At 41.4% G+C, this 20,765-nt stretch overlaps 1 protein-coding gene across 11 annotated transcripts in view; it reads right to left on the reverse strand.

Moving 5' to 3' along the window:
• The window catches only part of DCX (doublecortin), a 100,228-nt gene that overhangs the window by 12,597 nt on the left and 66,866 nt on the right, over nt 1-20,765 (reverse strand). For 6 of the 11 annotated variants that reach the window (XM_072042796.1, XM_013095502.5, XM_013095501.5 and 3 more), the window contains 3 exons: nt 16,411-16,513; nt 12,321-12,458; nt 1,410-1,507 (listed from right to left, as the gene is read on the reverse strand). In XM_072042796.1, coding sequence (XP_071898897.1) covers nt 1,410-1,507; nt 12,321-12,458; nt 16,411-16,513 — 339 coding nt within the window. Of the gene's footprint in view, nt 1-1,409; nt 1,508-6,437; nt 8,038-12,320; nt 12,459-16,410; nt 16,514-20,765 lie in introns of those variants that run through there. The other 5 variants (XM_021269313.4, XM_021269315.4, XM_021269314.4 and 2 more) reach the window with 5 other exon arrangements.

Below are 20,765 nucleotides of genomic sequence, written 5' to 3' on the forward strand. Positions count from 1 at the left end.
AATACACAGAAAGGGAATTCACGGCCATCTTGATATAAGACAAGGTAAAATATGACTTTGTGGTGAACTCATTCTAAGCATTTACCATTTGAGCTTTAGGGGAAAAAGAGAAAAGTGATTTCATCATAAGTGGAAAATTGCTCCTGGGAGGAAAACAATGATGCATGAATATTCTGGGAACCTAAAATGCCACATTCATGTTTTCTGATTGGCTTAATTTAGCTCATAGATGGATTGGCTTTGCCCTCAGCAGTCACCATCTATTATAAATGTTCTACGGCCTTCACTGGAAAAATCCTAAGTCAACCAGCTGAAAACATACATAAAATGTTATAGGTGAGCTTTACTCATCTTTACTAGAAAGCCAGTCCTAATCTCCAAAGCCCTGAATGAGACAGTGTTCAGAAAGTATTGGTTGCTGAAGCAAGGTATGCAGTTTGCAGCACTACTTTCATTGAAATACACACAACCAATTGCTGAGTGCAGACCATGGGCTTGATTCTGTTCTTGATTATAAATTAATAATAAATTTGAAAGCACTGTGTTAAAATTGGTGCATGTCCTTAGACTTCAAGCTAAGCAGCTGAGACCAGAGTGAAATCCTGGGGGGGGGGGGGGGGGGGGGGGGGGGAATGATTTCATCTGGATTAAGCTATGCCTTTGTTAAAGGAAGGGTGAGTGACTACAGCCTCTCCATATGTTGGGAATATTTTAAGGATCTGATTTTCAAGAAGCCAAAAGTCCACCCCAGGCTCTCCCAATGCCATTCAGTCCTATGTCCAAAGTCCTCATGCTAGAGATGTAGTCCAAAGCCCACTGGACTTCTGAGGATTCTTCACATTGACTTCTCTGTGCTTTGTGCCACCATCGTAACAACTGCAGTTCAGCTTCTGCTACCACTCCTCGCTTTGAGGTAAACCATAATCCTCAAACAAAATCAGCTCAGCTTGTGCAATCTAGCTCACAGGGGATGGCATGTGGCTAGCTGACTGCAAAACCTCACCACCACCAGAATTTTTTAATTACTCTTCCAGAATTTCAAGGCAATGCTTTTAAAATCATGCTCAGGCTGAGGTACATTCTGATTACTAAAGCAGAAATCCCACTGACCTTCACTTGTACTTAAGTTTACATCCAAATTCCAATTTTTATATCAAGCAAAGACTGTTCAAAGAGTCGAAAAGCAACACTGTGGCTACTACAGAAATGAGAAAGCCCATGTAAATGTTCAGACTGCACTCATCTTCTTGCTATAGACCAAAGTAACAATCCTTTTAGGTAATGGGCCAAATTCTCCACTATTTCAACTTTAGGAGTTGTGCTTCAAGAGAATATGGACTTACTTAAATGCATTACACATCTGAGTAGACCAAGGAAGAAACTGATTTAGTAAGGTATAAGAAACGTAATACCTTGTGCTTACGGAGGCTCCCTGGGCTGGTAGGTGTGGAGATCGGGGACTGCTTGGATTTGGGTGTAGACAACTGACTGCTTGAGGTCCCATTTGCTGTCAGAAAGTAAGACAGAAGCTAGTAATTACACAAGCAAAAGAAAGATAATTTCTGTCCTTTGGGGAGCTGGAAGATATCCAAACAGTCAATACAGAAATGCTATTGTTTATTTGTGTTAGTCAGGAGAAAAAAAAAAATTATATATGAACAGCATGGGTATTCACCTGACCTAAGGCTTTCAACTATCCAGGATACTCAGCTGTAAATGACAGTTAAATACAGAGGAGCAATATTTTACAATACAAATATTCACCAAATTGATCCAAGACATACATCAACAGAAAATCAGAAAGACAATTTCTGTGTTCTCCAACAGTTTAACACAATTGAAACCACATGGTACTTAAGGAATGAGTGGAGACCAGAGGCTGCAGAAATCCTGGATCCAACAGAAGAAACATTAGAGTCAAATAAACATATTGCAAATTAGATAAACAGCTGCCTGGACTGCCCTGGATGTCGTTAGCTGTGGCTGGGCCTAAATGACCAAAAGAGACCTTCCAAAGCCCTGGGACAAGCATGGGGTGTATGTCCCTCTTGCCCTCTCAGAGATCAGAATCTGGCCTTTCTGCTTGCTCTGTTTATTCACTTTGTTTTGAAGAAAACATAGTTACTCTCCGTGTTTCTCGTCATTAAAAACCAGGTCCATTTAAACTAAAGAGCTTTAGGAAGGGTGCTTCTGTGAGGCCTTCACAGACCCAGCTTGTAGTTGAAATGAAGGAGTCCAGGCCTCTGTCAGAGTCATTATGTATTTATCGGGCTAAAAAGGAACCTGAGGAAATAGCATACTGTGCAGAAAAGTGAAGGCAAACAAAATGGAATCGGGATAAATTATTTTCTTCCTGCCATTGATGTCCTTTGAAGAAAGCTAATGTATTTGATAATTTCCAAGTGTCACACTACATATTTCATACAGACATAGTTACTCTGAGCGAACTTGGTCATTCATGTGCTGTGTACCAACTCCAGGGACACAGAGCCTCACCCTGCTCCTGCCACCAGGGGTTACAAACACACAGCTCCATCAGCACAAGCAGCATTTCTTGAGGGAAGGAAATTCCAACTCATGCTGTCTATGTCAAACTGTATTACCTTCCCCGATCTTTTCTTTTTGCAATCCAATCAGCAGCAAGATGGAGGCCTTATCAGCATTAAACTACACATCCCAGTCAAATGTACAGAAAGTGACATTTCCAAAACCTACTCCAGATGTTAACATATTCAGCACAAGCCACAAAACTAAACCCCAAATATTTTGATTGTCATTTCCTTAAATGGCAGTAATGTTGCCTACCCTCAGTTAACTATACACGTTCCTACCCCCTTAAAGAAAGTATTTTTACTTGTGTTGATGTTTCACAATGAAAGACAAGCTTATCATGACCCAGGATTCCTGTCCTGCTCTCTAAGTGCCTGCTACCTCTGTGCATCATTCCTCTAGCTACAAAGGCACACGCACAGGAAGATGGAGGACTTCAGTGTATGGCACTTACACTTTCAATTGTAATAGCTCAATATGCAAATTAGATACTTGCAATTAAGCAAGTATTTGAGTGTCTGGAGGAGACCTAAAAAATGCATAAGTAACAGCAGTGTATGCAACTGTGTTTTTAAGAGCAAAATCAGGTGTAACCGACAAAGGTATAACTATGAAAAGCAGAGCAGCAAGATATGTACCTGAACCCACCTTGCAGCTTCTTTTCATCTCCACTGCTATGGACAGAGGATGTGAGGATTTGGAATCTCTGTGCTCTGCAGCTGTGCTAGGCTGGGGAAGCCTGCCCGGGCTGGGAGAGCAGGGAGCTGCCTCGCAGTGCTGCAGTCCTGCCCCTGGTGGTGCTGGGCCAAGCTGAATTTAATTCTCATGTAAACACGTGAACACATTCCTTTCCTCAGGTCTACACACACACTGCAGCCAGTGGGGCTAAAATGTGTCCGGCCTTTACATCAGTGCTTTGTTGCAGAGGCTGCTCCCAACCATGCAGGTATATGACAAACCTCGAGTGCATTACTTTGGGGGACTGCTGCATGGGCACAGTTAAGCATAAGCGCAATTAAACACCTCTAATGCTCAATGGCAGAGCCTGGCTTGGCCTCAGGGCTGCAGGATGCCCCACTCCGGGGCTCAGCCCCAGGCTTCAGACCTGGCTGAAGGCGCACAGCCTGCTCAGCCCTTCCTAAGAAGGGCTCCACCTTGTACAAACCATTCAGTATTTAAAAAAAAATAAATCATTGGAGCCAGGACCAAACAGATATTTCTTACATGTCATGTGAGCAGTTACGTTCCTTCTTTGTTATCTACTGATGAGCAATTCTATATTGGAACTAAGACTTTTTTTTTTTTTTTCTCACTACATCCGTAGACTTCCAGCTATAACTTTTGGCTTCATTCAAGTTTTTCTAGTTGCAGAAATATTCATGAGAGACTAAATCTATAATTTGGCTTGTTAGAGCAGCTCAGATTTAACCAATTCTTAGCGAGGTACCTTTGATGTAGAAGGCACTATTGCAAAGAGGCTATTCATTGCAGAAAGCTTTTTTTTTTTTTTTTTTTTTTTTTCATTATAAATGCACCTTAACAAGAAAACAGATATTTCCTAAAAGATGGTAAAAGTAATGATTTGTAGATAATTGGGGCATAAATTGCCTCCTTACCTCCCTGTTCCAACTCAGGCCATTCTTTATTGATTGGAAGAAAAACTAGTTAGGGAAATCCAGCAACTGCGACACACTGCTCCCTGCTCTGCAACAGACCACTTTTCACTTTGTGGCAGTTCTACAGAGTGAGCTGCCCTTGAGATTGGTGGGGAAAAACATAGAGTTCACTATGTGCCACGTAATGAAGGCAATTCAGGAAAAAAAACAAGTGACCTTATGTTTTTTATTAAAAAAAAAAAAAGTACTAATACAATCTTTATTATCTGGAATCCATCTCTATTTTCTAAAACACCTCTTCCTTTATTTCCAGTTATCACTGATCCCGAGGCAGGAAATAATCCTTCCTAAGATGAAGAATGCCACCTAACTGTACAAAGAACCCGAATTTTCCTTCCACAAACAGAAATACTGAGATAACGGCAAACAGTACGCAGCGAAAGGATGTAATTGCTGCAGGGAAGGACAGAAATTCCCTAATACAGCAAGACTTCTAAGTGCTGCAGTAGGGATATTAATATTTGATGTGCACCAATGAAAAGCAGATGTGACATCCAAATCAGAAATCCAACAAGACGGATGTGTATCATTACAGATGCTCACATAGAGTTTTGCAGCAGGAGCAACAATTAAGAAGCCCAGTTTAATTTTCTCTGTCTGCTAATGAAGAATAGTGTTGATAATCAAACTTGCACACACTTCTTCGGAACTCAAATGCAAGGAAATAACAAGAGGCAAAGGGCAGATCCCAGGTGGTGTATAACGCTGTTGCTCCACTGAAATCTGCTGATGACTTACGGTAACTGAGGGTCCCACATAAGCTTGGCTGTTGGAAACCACTCTTTATAACCATCTTTCATTAGAATTCTTTTTCTTTCTTTCTTTTTTTTTCTGTCAGTTTATTGTTTGCATATTCTATGTTACTTATGTCATTGTATTTGCTTTGCAACCTCAATTTGCTTTAAAGCTCCTCTGTGCATACAACACATCCTTTAATTGCATGAACACGTGTTACCTTTTTTCAAAGGATCTGTTCCTCCTTCAGTGCACAAGACAATTTGTACTTGGGAGATAAATCAGGTTTGTCCAGCAAATGAGAGGGATTATGGAGAATATAGCATCATGTCATGTTTGAGGTGGCTATGAGAGATCCAGGTAAACTGAATTCTCTGCCTGCCTCTCCCCAGATATTTTAGCCAAGCTTCTCATATGCAATCATTCCTTGAGTGCTGCTGAGGTTTGCTTGGCTGACTCAGGCTCTAGGTCTGGATTTCCAGTAATGACAAAGCACTAAGACCTCTAAAAGACGTTAGTGAGGTCCATCTTTAGAGTTCAAATTTCTATCGATGAACAGAACAGGAAAAAGCAGGGCCAAAAGATTACAGTAAGTGCTTAAAATCTGTGGAGATACATGTATCTCTTGCATTTAGGAAAATAAAGCTAACACTGCTTGCTCCATCAGAGTTTCCACAGTTTTGTGGATGACTTCCTAGTGTGGGGAGGACATGCTCCTACTCCACAGAAGAGGGGAAAAAAAAAATGCGTGAAATATGTGGATAGTCCAGGTCAGGGTTTGAAGAGACACCAAGAAAATAAGAGAGGTAACAGCCAGAACAAGGAGAGCATAGAACAAACATGGAAATAACAGCTCGTTTACCAAGCACAAGCCATCCTGCCCTCCAGGTCAGAAGAGCCTGCAGAAAACATATTGACTCCATTGTAGCATTTATTCAGGAATGTAAGAATTCAGATTGCACAGGCATCCTTCACTCAGGCACCTCCCAACTTCCAAGCACTCAGCTCTGCACTGTTGGTACCCCTTTCTCACTGCATTTTGTGAAGGTGATCTGTCCACTGGATGTGTACTGCAGATTGTCAGCCAGCAGAACATAAGTAAGTGTAAGTGCTATAACAAGCTGCTCTATCCTCTGTGCAATCCAAAATACATCTGCTGCCTTTTTAACACATTCATAGATAATGACCCCAGGGAGCTAGATCTGCCGTCACGACAGACTGACATTCTGTATCTGTTTTGCTAATTGCTGCTGCTCTGTGAATATGCTTTTGTCCCTCTATCCAAACCCTCCCATTAGAGGAGTAAGAAATTAAAGTCCTGTAGCAGTGCCTCAGAGCCCTGCTCATAGGGTCCCTAAGCCAAATCAAGGCAAAACCGGGGAAAAGACATCCTCAAATTTCAGCTCAGGTACCCGTGGCTCTGGACTGAGGGACTAAGATCATGCTGGATTTAAAACTTTCCTACCACAGCACATGTACACACAATTAAACTCTTGTTTATTACGTGAGCTACTTTAAGATACATTCAGATTTTTATAACAAAGAAGTAAGGGGAAAAGACATCATCATTTTCACTCCATGTTCCTCACCTGAGATTTAGCTCCGTCTTTCATTTGATTTGACTTCTTGTTGGAGCAGTCTGGTAAAGAAATCCTTAGTCCTGATTCTCCCAAACTTCATGCTGACCTTACCCATTTGAATTTCATGGAACCTGTATGACACCTTAGTCTATCCTCCTAGACAATACCAGATGGCTGCCTCATATCCACCATATCTTGGAATTACCATTGGGTTTTCTCAATAACATAAACCCATCTGTGAGTTGCTGTGGCAGGACGCAGAAGCAGGAACACAGACCAGTCTCGTCATGACCAATCTTTTTCTGTCATGCCAGGAGTAGGAACTGGATGGTTTTCTGCAGGTATAGCTTAGTCTGATTTTTTTTAATTCCCTATGCTATGTCATTTAGCAAAGCTGACTCCATGGAAAGAAACATAGAGGCTGGAAAGGACCACAAAAGCTTTGTAATTCTAATTCTGTGCACTAAATTGCAAGCAGGTGTATTTGGGTCACCCTCAATAGAGATCTGTCTAAATTATTTTGTAAAAGCACCAAGTCTGACAGGGACTCACAAACTCCCTAGGAGACCTGTTCCAGTGAATGAGATCCATATGATGGGAAAGTACTCTAATGCATAATCTATATGCCCCTTATTAAAAATTAAACCAATGTCCTGTCCTGTCCCTGATGAGCACACAAGAAAATTGATCCTTATCCTCTTTTTCATACTTCAAATGCGCTTGGAGAGTATTAAATAGTGCCTACCCGATTGTCCTTTTTTCTGACCTGAATCAGTCCATTTCCCTCAACTTTTCTTCCAAGAGTCGTTTTTGAACCTAAGGGATTTTCTTCTGGATTTTCTCTGGTTTGCCTAGACGTTTCTTAGCATGTTCTGTCCATACCATAATGGAGCAATCATTGTGGTGCCTGAAGAAATAGCTGAATCAAAACAGAAATACACTGGCGTTGCTAAGAAGGTGTATATATGGGTTGGGGGGTTAACGAGATAAGGAAGAAAGGATTCCCCTCGGGAATAAAGGATTGAGGTCTGTTACCATCTGGTTATAGCAAGACACCTCATTTTTCATTCATTCATCCCACCTTCGTTCATTCATTTCAATGACTGCATGGTAAATGAAGAGATAAAAGTTCCATGCCAAGAAAACAGTGTTTAACATGTTTCTGTGGATTAGCTACTTCATTTTTCGAATATCGTTGGAGCTGAAGGGCTCTGGCTGCCTAGGGGGAATTGAGCTTTTCACATCAAGGCCATGACATATCTAGGCAGGAGGCAAATTGCCTCCGGCAGAAGGTAGCAACTTGACTGGTGAAGTCGAATCACTGCAGCTGGAGCTGGTATTCTCCATACAGCTGTACTTCTGTGCATAGGCTTTCGTCCTGATGTTTTTTTTAACAAAATGTTTTGTTTGTGTCTTCTGTTGCTCCATGTTAATCTTTGTTATCTTAGAATGGGATCTGACCACTTACATACTTGGCTGGCTCATCACCAGGATGGCTGTAACAAGACAACGAAAGAAAACATTACAATTGACATCTAGCTGGTGATAAGACCAATTAAATGGCTTAGAAACTTCTTTCTTTTCAGTGCTGGATTTCCAAACTTTTACATATATTTCCATATTTCCTTCTGTATTCTTCTATTATTCTGACTCAGGTGGCTCCAGAGACCACTGTCAGGAACAACGTTTTCGGTGCCATCAGGAGAAAGTGAACTCCAGGCAGCAGTACTCTCTGTGTGTCTCACAGAAAGCTGGTTACACCAGGTCCTATGTTTCTCATTGAGACGTAGATCACTAAACCCGTAGCCAAAACCAAAAGGAGCAAAGGCTAGCAATGAATGTAGATCATCTGGCACAGAAGGCAGATCCCTACACTTCCAGGCTGACAAATCAGCTTACCTGGGAATCTACACAGTCTATGATGATGGCTTTCACAGCGTAAGGCCACACAGTTGTATTAATTCACCTGCATAATCCTGCAGCATGATTGAATGACTGACATGAACATGTTAGTGTGCAGGTCAGTGAAGCAGTCTTTGATCAGCTGGAGGATTGACGGTGTCCTGGCTGCTGTGTGCCTTGCTTCTGGTGGAAGTCTGGAGCATATACTGACATCACTCTGCTGATGGAGATGTCTCTTGTCGCTGGAAATCTGAGAGCTGGTAGCTTTTGTTTTAGCAATATTATTTTACAAGTGTTTTCAGAATACACTCGTGTTTTCAGAAATAACCCCAAATAATTAGTCTGAAAGCTTTTTTTTTTTTTTTTTTTATGATTCCATGTGCTTTGTATACACATTGGTATTACTCTCTTGGAGAATGCATTGGTAAAGAAGGCTTGATCAGCTCAAATGAGAGAGAGTCAGTGGAGGAGACTGGAATAAAACACAAGTCCCCAAATACCCCAGCCTGTGTGGAGGATAGCTGCTGCTATTTGGGCACAAAGCATTTCCACAGCTTTAAAGGAGAAGTGTTTTATTGATGTTGACACACAAAGTGGAGTGAGAAACAGTGAGTGGTGGGGGAAATGTATGGAATGTTGTCATGCTGTCAATGTTACATCCCCAGAATTAGCAACACTACCAGGCTGTGCTGAAGCAGGCTTTTTCTGTTCCCCCTGTGCTGTAACAGCAATGTAGTACTTTTGTCTGCTATCTACTGACATCAGAGCTGTTGCCAAGGAGTGAGGCACAGCTGTGCATGCACAATCTGCCCTAAGCCTTAGCTGCCTGTGTGGGCACCACACGTGCACTGGCAAATGCTACTGACCACTGCCCAAATGTAAATTCACTGCATTCTCTTTTTTGCTACTGATAAATTATGCACCATTTTCCCAGCTGTTTTCATGGGAAAATGGAGTAAGAAATGAAAGGAAGTAACATCCTGTAAGTGTAGTGTGTGTGTAATAAGAAAGGTTCAGAATTCTTTCACACAAGCAGTTAGGAGACTCACCTCAGAACCTGAATTAAAATCAAGAGATTTCTCAAAGGTAGAAAAAAGGATAAAAAAATACTACATTGAAAGGAACTGAAAAGAATAAAATCTAATAACATAGGATCAAAGAAACTCCAAGATCTGAAATGACAACCACAACAGAGTGAAAGGCAGCAAAGACAAAAAGGTACAACTAGGTAGGAGATAAAGCATGCTGGAAAAATACTTAATGTACTTGAAACAAAACGGCTTTTAAAACAAAACTATTTTCACAGAAGAAATAGGTGAGAATTCTGAAGAAAAAAAATTGGGTCAGATCATCTTTTATTAATCAGGCTTCATTCATCATTCCCTGCCTTTCTCAAGGTGATAACTTCAAAATCCAGACAAGCCTGTTGATTGTTTATGTAAATATTGACTCTCAGGTAATGTGTAGACACACTTTCTTTATTAGAAATTCAAGGGACAAAAAGACAAGATGGTGATATTCTTTTTTCTCTCTGTCCCGAGAAAACAACCATCTTTGATTAACTTTCCAGGACTAAGAGTTTGGTCATTTTCTATTCTCATTAAACAGGACAGGCTGCTACTTCTGTATGGACATTGCAGGAAAGTACAGAAGAATGGAAGACCTTTGTCTACATGGATTAAAGAAACTTGATTTGTGTTTCGTTACAAGCCTTAACTCCAGGAGCTGGCTATTCTTTGACACTTTAATCTCCCTCTGAAAGGCTCAACTAACTGTGTTCATCAGACTTCATCAGATGACTCACCATTTTGTTCTCATGAGTCATTCAATCAGTTAAAATCAAGAACACAATAGTTGCCATTTCACATTAGACTGCATGCTCATGCAACGAAGTCTAGTTCTGGTGGCAATTAGCACCTGATACTTATGGAGTTTAAATGATGTCTCAGAACTCATGCATGGCCTGACTCCTAGATCACCGAATAGGAGATTGTTTGGTTTTGTTTTTAATCAACAGCAGATTTTCAATCCCATTTTCAATACACCTACGCAACTCCAGCATGCATTTGGTATTGTAAAAGCTTTTTAGATTAAGCAAGCCCGAGTTTAAGAACAGTGCGTACTGGAAAGTTGAAGGAAAACTCTGAATGCAGAATCACCTTATAAAGAAGTAATTATTTAAACCAGAGTCTTGGCATGTGCCAACCAATTTCACATTGTCTTTTTAAGTAGCTGAAGAACATCCAGAGACCCTAAACAAATTAACTGCTTCATGGCGAAAAGCCTTCTGAATATCATTAGGAGAATTTTAAATCTAGTAATCCAATATCTACTGATGGTCAATTGTTGAGTGGTGTTCACACAGAAAATACAATGTGACACTAGGAAGGTGAAAAGCAGTTTCTGCTTTATATCACCTGTGTCAATACTGTGGGTCACTTGAATTCAATCTATGAAGCTTTCCTGGAATCCTGAAATGCTTAATTGGTGTTTTGGCCATTTTAATGAAAGGCCATGTCTAGCTCTCTTTTGGAAAAATTAGCAGGACAGACGATAAACCTAGAGACCCAATCTCTCCATTGTATGACTATAAAATATGAGCCAGCAGTGTGCTCAGGTGGCCAAGAAGTCCAACGGCATCCTGGCTTGCATAAGAAACAGTGTGACCAGCAGGGCTAGGGAGGTGATCGTCCCCCTGTACTCGGCTCTGGTGAGGCCGCACCTCGAGTACTGTGTTCAGTTTTGGGCCCCTCGCTACAAGAAGGACATCGAGGTGCTTGAGAGAAGGGTGACGAAGCTGGTGAGGGGCCTGGAGAACAAGTCCTACGAGGAGCGGCTGAGGGAGCTGGGCTTGTTCAGCCTGGAGAAGAGGAGGCTCAGGGGCGACCTTATTGCTCTCTACAGATACCTTAAAGGAGGCTGTAGTGAGGTGGGGGTTGGCCTGTTCTCCCACGTGCCTCGTGACAGGACGAGGGGGAATGGGCTAAAGTTGCGCCAGGGGAGTTTTAGGTTAGATGTTAGGAAGAACTTCTTTACTGAAAGGGTTGTTAGGCATTAGAACAGGCTGCCCAGGGAGGTGGTGGAGTCACCATCCCTGGAAGTCTTCAAAAGACGTTTAGATGTAGAGCTTAGGGATATGGTTTAGTGGGGACTGTTAGCGTTAGGTCAGAGGTTGGACTCGGTGATCTTGAGGTCTCTTCCAACCTAGAAATTCTGTGATTCTGTGATTCTGTGAAAAACCACCAATTACAAGAGGTGTGATATTCAGCCAGGCCTTTAATTTATAGTCTCTGCAGGTCTCCATGTGTGCTACACTGTCAATCCAGTTGCTACTGAAGAGGGAGGGAAGCATTTCAAATGGTGAATGCGGCTGCAGCAAATCAGGATTGTCATTTGGCTTCTCTGTTCTACTGAATGAATGTCTCTATCACAACAATAAGCCCACCACCAGTTCTCTAGCTGGTAGGTCACTGGTCTTCTTTAAATAGTGATTAAAAGGGGACACTTCTGACTTGTACAATAATTACCATTTGCATTGCACAAGAGGTTATTCCAACTCAGTCTGTACCTAAAGCAAACATACAGGAACATTGTGGGCCTTGATTTCCTGCCTGAAAATAGGAAACACTTGTTTTTAAAGATTTTTTAGAGCAAGAGGCTGTGAGACTGTGGCTGGTGCCATCCCAAAGCCATGATTACACTTAACTGACAGGGAATTCCTCTCCAGTATTTATTCATTGACCCTGTAAGCTAGCACCAGCTTCTTGTGCCAAAGTCTCAAATGTAAACACCAATGGTCAGCATATCCAAAGACACACACTGCATGTTTTCCTCTTGAGCAGAGTTAATATTCAGACACCAGAAAACAATCACTCACCATCTTGATGGTTACCTGAATCAGCTGGAGACTTGCTGCGGCGCATAGGAGCTGGACTCTTTGCTGAGCTCTTCTGAGGGGTAGGAGATGACTTACTGCCTGTGGCGGTCGCCGGGCTCCCTTTCATCACCCGGCACTCTGAGGAAACAAACAGCAACCGTGGTCATGTCCCTACCTAATCTCACTGTCTATGGACACTAGGCGTGAAACACCCATGGGTGCCTTAGTGACTTTTGTCTCCAAAGACCTGTAAAAACCTCAACACCAAGGGAAAAACTGGCATTTCCACATTTTCTTCAGGGCAGAAAGGTAACATTTTAGGGGGAGAGCAAAGGGAACAGCTTTGCTCCTCTAGAGGAGTTGCTGAGACTGTACATCTAGATCAGGCTGTTCTCCCTGGCAGGGCCCGTCGTTCTACCTGGGTTCTATCAAGGATTTTCTGCCCTTCCCCTTGCCTTGGTGCCCACCAATTAGTAAGCATAGTGAAAACAGTCAGCACCTGTAAGGGAAGCATCAGGCCAAAAAAAAGTTAATCTCCTACAGCCCTCCCGTGAAGACCTGGTGGTAGTAATGATGAGTGCAATTTACGCAGGTGTAGAAAGCCAGCAAATAGCTCGTGGCATGACTTAAATACCTCCAAGTTGTGCCTGGGACACCTGCCCCAAGGGGTGTTCAACCAGCCTGAACCAACCTCTTTCTGTGTTTCAACAAGCTGCAACTTCACAGATGTAGAAAGCAAAGATGACCAACTGGTTCTACAGAACATGTCCTCGGTCCTGACCAGTCATCCCTTTCTGAGAGGTTTACATAAAAAATCTAGTAGATTTATGTGCTTAAAGGTAACAGCAGATGAGACTGTGTTTTCTAAACTAAATGCTGACAAACTCACGTGTGTCCCAGGAATTCAGGCATGTCAGATCTTCAAAACCAAGATTTATTTACATAGAGAGTTCGTAGAAAAAGAACTTTGCCATCCTTGAAGCTAACTTTACTCAGTTAGGATGGTGGCAATAAAAAGGGAATTCCCTTTTTTATCAAACGCTAACTGGTCTCACTTAACCTCCTACAACAGATTGTCTTCACCAGGCTGTGAAAAACAGTGTTTTTTTTTACAAGTGAATTAGATGTTCCACATACATGCAGGTTTTCATTGGGAAGTTCAGCTCAGCATGCATGGGCTGGACTGAGAATCCCCTGGACTGCATTCCCTGATGGGAATGAACAAACGCAGTACAAGGCAGATCAGTAATTGGTCAACCGAAAACAAGTTGTCTGACCTAAATGTATGTGCTATTTATTTATATATCAGAATATCTATGAACATGTAATTGCCCTAAATTTTTCCCCAGGCCTTCCTCATTTTCAGACAGTCAAAAGCCAGTCTCTTTTTCTTCCAGACGGTTTGTGGGAGAGTTTGATGTTGGGTCATGCAGTACAAGAATGTGAGAAGATGATTCCCTGTGCTCCAGAGATATTGCATGGTGATAATTAAACCTACAATAAGTTTATTCTCTCTCCTACTAAATAGAATTTGTAAACTGTAAGTTAGGTTAAAAATAATTGAGTTTTGTTTCTGTTTTCTCCCCTGAAGTACCTCACTTCTTAAAGATGATGCTACAGAAAGGCTTCTAGGGCTTCAGAACAGATACATCACAATTTTTTAAACATGTATAGGAGAAATGATGGTGGGAGAAGTTGACTATTTCTCCTTGGTACTAAATAATCATGTTTGATGAGGCACTGTGAGATAGCCACTCAGGAGAGTGTGCAAATTACTGTTCCTGGTATTAATCAGCCAGACCAAAACATGGGAAAAAATCATCTTTGGGCACTCGAGAAGTAATATTTGTTATGGCTCTTACACATAGCTGTGTAACAAAAACAATGCAACGTTTGGATCTCAGAGAGCAATTCTTTTGCCCAGACCAAGGCAGCAAATGCTATGTGAGGTGCCTCACAGGGGTAGAGTGAGTTTCCAGGTGCCCCTGTGTGGTATCTGTAAGTCAGATACAGGTTCTCAGAAACCAAGAGAGATTAAAAGGGTGTGAAACATCAGTTTTTAGTCACCTGAATTACTCCGTAAATATAATCCTAAAAAGGGAAAATACTTTATGTTGCCTCCTTCCAAGAGAGAATCCAGATTTATTTTCTCCCCAAAGGAGTAATTCAAAGAAACTCAGCTTTGCATTTTCCAGCACAGAAAAGCTGACGGAGGGATTTCTCCAGCTCAGCCATTGGCAAGTGCCAGTACACCAAAGGCAATTACTGGGCATTTGTACATCTTGAAACAAGGTAGTAAATGTGGGGATCTGATTGTGCTGACATCAGTATAAACAGGCCTCTTAACATCATGGGGGTGAGATTTCAGTGTGCTGATACTGAAACCAGCGGGTATGAATGAAACAGAGCAACAGCATCTGGAAGGTGCTCAGCAAAAGGGATTATAGGGCAGAAGCTGTGGTGGGCAGTCAGGAGGAAAAAGATGACATAATCTGCTCTTACGGTATTTCTCGTTTTGTTTCCTGATGTCCTGCCAGAGTGAACATAAAAGCCAGCAATCCAAGTGCTTGCCATCCAAACAGGCAAGAAAAAGTACCCGTGACAGAGGAAATTTTAATAAGTGACATTCATCTGTAAGACCTCAGCTTCTCCTTGCAGCATCTGACTCATAACAAGGAAGGATGATGAGCGGATAATGGGAAAACGCTGCTGGCTAATGGCTCCTCATCTGTTTCTTGAGAGGTGCAGGGCACCCCCACCCCCCTGAAAATAAAACGGAGAGCTGCAGTTGCTCAGTGCCAGCCCAACAGCAAGCTTGGTTTATTTTTATTAGAGAAATCCAAGCTGGAAAAATTAGCAGAAACCAGGAGTGTAGGCAGAGAGCTGGGCTTTCCATCAAGTTGTTCTGCTAGGACTGCATGCAATCTGTTTTACAGTGCGGGACTCCCCATGGAGCTGACTCAAATGCAGAACGTTAAAATAAAATATGAAGCTCACGTTACAGATCACTCCTCCAGCCTGACACAGCTCTCTGTCTGCAAAGTTTCAGTTGAAGCTTGGAAGCACTGAAATACCCAAGACCACCAAATGGGTTCATCTGGAGTACACAGGTGAGAAGTACCAGTGTCAAATAAAATTGGTCTTGCTAAGAAGTCATAAAAATGTGGTGTTTGAACATTAGAAGCTGCTTTACCTCCTGGTATACAGCAAGAGCTCTCTTTGGTCTTCGGTGCTGAGCCAGTTTGTAGCATACAAGATAGCATGTAGGTCCTGCTCCCTACACAGGATACCTACAAGCTTTCAGAAATAAGTCTGAATGTTTGGAGACCACATTTTCTTCTAATTTAAATAGTCAAAGCTGCATTTGTTGACTTGCTGCACTCACTGGCACCAGCTGACACCCTGTGCTGTTGGTATATACAGTTGCCAGGTAGGGAAGGTGGTAACTCCTACAAGCAAGCTCTGTATATTCTGTGAAATCAAATATTTAATGTTTTAATTCATCACAGAGTCTCACATTATTACAGATTTGTGGTTACAATCATAACAGGGACAAATAACGGTGCCGTCCCGGTCCCATCTAACAAGGGAATTACTGCTCTGTTTTTTGAATCAGCAGAAGAAAGAAGTAGAGGGAGTGATTTTTCTGTTTAACTGTGCTTGTTCTCATTTTTAATATTCACCAGCACACCTAAGGACAAGATTGACAAACAGTGGGTATGTGTTTCAAATAGAAAAGTAGAGACTATTCTTCTACTGTTTAGTTCTCAAGAAAAATATTTTCATCTGATTGCAACTGGATAAAGTTTAAAGGATATACAAGACCAGACTTTGTAATAAATATCAAAGTAATGGTACAGTGTAGCAGTCCACCTACTTTGACATGGAGTATCTCAGTCAATGTTTGCCTAATTAAAATATCCACTGACTGTATTAGTATCATGAAAGGATGTTGAATACCATGTACTAGGCCTTAAAGAACAGAACAAAAGCATGCAGCATTATTATCTGTTACAAGCAACTGAACGGTAATCAAATAAATTGTAATCAAATAAAAACAGACTGGAGAGTAGTGTGTGTTTAATGTTACCGCTTTCATCCAGAGAAAAGTCATCCTGTGCATAGCGGAATTTTTCTGGACCACAGGCGATAAACACATCATCATCCCCAAAGAAATCGTGGAGACAGGTCACCTACAGAGAGAGCAAAGTCATTCATTTTATTTTTAATTGGCAACATTCTGATGTGGCTCAGCTTTAATTTAAACAGGAGGGCACTGCCCTTCCGCTGTTTCCCCATCCCATGCTAATGCGCTCCTTGGTGCACAGCACAGCTTCTCTGGGCAAGTCAAGCAGAACAATGTAATTAAAAAAAAAAAAAAAAAAAAAGTAGAAGAAGAAGGAAAAGGATCCCAAATACCCTGCAAAATCCAATGAAGTATGGCATTTCTAATCCTTTCGGGAGCTGACAGGCTACGTTAATCATCCTAATGAATTGTCCAAGCATTCCTGAGCTATTTCTACAATAAGAAGCAGGGGTGACCCCTCACAGGGTTGGTAGGCAAGGCTGTGACACCACTGCCTATGCTGATGAGTCTCTTAATACCAACACAGCCAAAAACTCAAGGTCTGCAAAGAAGAGAAAGAGTAGTTGGGCACACTACAGAAGATGTCTCCACTTCAACACCATTAGCGCTTCAAGCAGGTAGTTTGAACCTGCAGATAGCTATGGAGCTGGTCAGGAGACCTTAATAACACCTGTCTTTCCCTCCTCTCCCACATCCCTCTACCACTTGTGTGCTGGTTGGCCTGAAAAGCTGGGAGTCCAGCTGTGCCCTGTTTGAATCAGCCAGGACAGTACTGCTGGTGGCTGTTCAACATCCATTTTTCTAGGTGCTGCTCTGTGAATGAGCAATTCAGATATTTACACAGTTACAGTCATGGTAATTTGCACAATTGCCAGTGAAATAATGGATGCAATTACACAACAGCAGCAAGATAACTATGTTAATGGTAATGCCACTGGAGCCAGCAGTTATGACACATTAACTCATGTTAATGATATTGTGTAAGCTCCAGTACTGAAAGTTAATTCAAGTCATCTCCATGCAAGGACTAGTGCAAAGACATTGCTCTTTGCAGAGAACCTTTAACAGCCAGACTTGTCATCGGCATCTTGCAGAAATCTGATCAGGCTCCTGGCAAGCTGACAGGTGCTCTTCCATCTTCACAGACTGCTTTGAAAACTCATGAAGTGCAAAGTAACGCTTATTTTCAAGAGGGGGAAAAACACTACTGAGAAAATGTTGGAAAGTCCAAACACAAAACCTTAATGTTCAAGCGGCAAGTATGTTCAGCCCTGAAACTGCCTCCGCAGGCTGGAGAGACACCTAAGTACCTCTACCCAGTTGACAGGCCTGAGCTTCAGCCTGAGATCCTGATTAAGTACTGTGGCAGGAGGTAGAAAAAATGCTCATCCAGCAGCACACCAACCTGGGGCATCTCCAGCATCGGCCAGCCAGGTGCAGCCCACCAGCAGCACATCTGCACACCTTGGTGAGCCCAGCACATACCTACTGCCAAGGGGTGAAGTTTAAAAACAAAGAGTTCAGCTTTTTCACAAGGCCATTCCAAGTGCCTGCAAGATTGGCATCAACATTTCTAACAGAGATATCAGCCTGACAGCTGAAGCCCAGTGCTTTGGGATGTCTGCCCACTGGGGTCTTTACAGAGGATGCTTTGCAAGGGACTGGAGCGAGCACTGGAGAAACTTACTGCAGACAGGTCAAATTTTCATATCTACTGATCAGTTTGAGCCGGACTGTGAAAAGTTAATTTCAAACTCTAAAAAATAAAATATAAAGAAGGTTTTGGCTATCCTAAAAATCTCAGTATTTCACACTGGTTAATATAATGTATAATTAAAGCACTGCCTAAGAGTGCAGGCTCTGTTTACAATGCCAAACATGAGGGAAAAAACCTCCTTTTCTCATCAGCGTGACGTTCAGAATGGAGCAAGATGAAATCTGCTGTGGCATTGGTTAAAGATAGAATATTCTTTCCAGACTTCAGTGAATACCAATTTCTATTTGCTTAAAATTAGGCTGAAAATAGTTAACACATTACCTATTGAGAATTTTCCCACAGAAAAGATGACATTTCAAACCAGCATTTGTTATTACAGTCCTCCCCAAGGGTGTATGGCACTGATTCATTTGCAAATAAGTGGGTTTGGCTCAATACACGAGTTCCCATCTGCCTGCTAAGTGCTATACCTATGCCATGGAAAAGACTCGTGGGTTGCTTGGCTCACCCTTCAGTATGGAAAACTGCTGTACACTTAAACTTCATGCAAAGCTGGATCACAGCAGAAAGGTTCAGCAAGTTCACAGCCTTTTAGACAAAATCAGAAAGAATCCAGAGGCGCTTTCACCATCTGCAGGTCACAAGTCAAAGTGTGTATTTTGTCCTTGAGCTCCACATGACCACCACAAGCAAAAAGGAAATCCAGGCAACCAAGGAAACCTTCAGATCAAGGGTCCAAATGCGATGGAAAGCTACCAGCATGCACAAGGACAGAGACCTGGTTACGTGTCAAGCAGACTTCACTTTGTTTCATTCTTGTCCTTTCAGGCTAGTAAATGAACTAGATAACTTATTTGTTGTGCTCCTAATATTCAGGAAACAATAACTTCTGTATTCGTTTCACATTTCATTTAATTTCCCTTTCATTTTCTGACATAATTTTCACTATTAAGAACTCACCATAATATGGTGGAAAAGATAGCCACAAACTAACCCTATTCTCATCAAACAATGGAAACATTGCAAAATTCAGAAAATAATGTCCCTTCATGCAGTTCTAAGATAGCCACATTGCTTCTGTTCACCGTGTGTGGTATTTCCCATTTACCTTTTGATTAGCAAACTTAAATCCCTGACCAATCCTGTATGTCCGTGCAGCATGCTCCATACACATCACTGTCTACAGAAAGCTGCTGGAACAAAATTCGTTCGTGAAAATATGCAACTGAAGTGCTGGATCTTACTGCAGCAGAGCCAGCTTGCCTCAGTGTGCATAGAAAAAGAAAAAACATTTGGAGGAAACCCTAGATACATATCCCTGAGGGACATTAAGCTGGGAAAAGGGACTGCGAGCTGCTCTGCTGGGACAACCCATTGGAAACTTCATTAGCCAGCATGGACCACTTCTTGTGCCTTGCTTTACCTGGCTCAGGGATTTTTAGTGACTCCAGAATAACCCTAAAAATCTTCTGATCTCTATTCTTCAAAAGTATTTTTTCAGGAAAAAAAAAAAAAAAAAAGTATAAAAATGAATACTACAAGTCTCTCCCCAGGCTGTCAGGACCATTTTACAAGTACATTTTCTGCTTTAGTTTACCCTAATCAACTGTTCTAATTATATCCAATAATTAGCCTGGAACACCATGAAAACCCTGGAAAAATTTATCCCAGTGGACAAGCTAAAAATCATTGTTTTTATATGCTGCATCTTGCTCTTAGCTATGAATTCATTAAAACAGGACAGAAAAATGGTAGCAGCCTGCTAGTGCAAAGACCTGTGCTGCTACCTGGAAATAAGGATTTTGTTGATGACTGTTACCTTGCACAATTAGCAATGACATTGGAAACCATGAAATTACTAACATTTTGGTTTTGGTTTTACATTTTTAAAAAAATCTATGCACTTTATTATTATTATTTACAATGGAGAATTAAATTTGTCTGTATAGTTACAGTAGATAGAATAGAAGGCATTGGTTTCCAAGCTGAATGTCCATGCCTTTGTTTAAAGGAGGAATTTTAATTTGCAATTCAGGATTAAAAAGATAATATTGACATAAAACGGATCATATTGCATTAAATGTTTTCTGTCCATTTCCTGCAGCTTAAGCAATGCCAATAAAGAAAGCTAAATCTTCACACTCCAGTAGATGAGGCACAAATTTATTTCTTAGAAAGTAATTATTTCTAATACATTTGATGGTAAATTTTTTCTTTGTGTCAAGTTTTGATTTATTTTTTTTAGATTTTATAGTATATATAAGGGAAGAAATAGAAGTTGGCAGAGATTAATAGATTTAAGGGAACACAAGACTACTCGTAATTCCTTGCGTTTTCACCAAGTATAGTTTCTTTCCTCGTTAAATGAAATCCTCTGCTTGTATTAGAGAAACCTTCCCTGAGCAGACAATGTAGCTAGGATTTCCAGGAGGGAATTTCTGCAGTGACACTCCATTACTGTCTGCTGCAGCAATTTTAATTGCAGAAAGGAAAGATATGGCCTTCTGAGGGATGCTGAGCCTTCTAGTTCCTTTTACCACAGTAGCTGTAGAACTATTTATCAGGATTTTGACAAAATGGAGCTTGCCTCAAACATCTCCCTGGATGTGAGCTCATGGTTTGCTTCAATGCCCTTGATGCT

Source organism: Anas platyrhynchos, chromosome 10, assembly GCF_047663525.1.
Source record: "Anas platyrhynchos isolate ZD024472 breed Pekin duck chromosome 10, IASCAAS_PekinDuck_T2T, whole genome shotgun sequence".
In the NCBI taxonomy this organism is placed as follows: domain Eukaryota; kingdom Metazoa; phylum Chordata; class Aves; order Anseriformes; family Anatidae; genus Anas; species Anas platyrhynchos.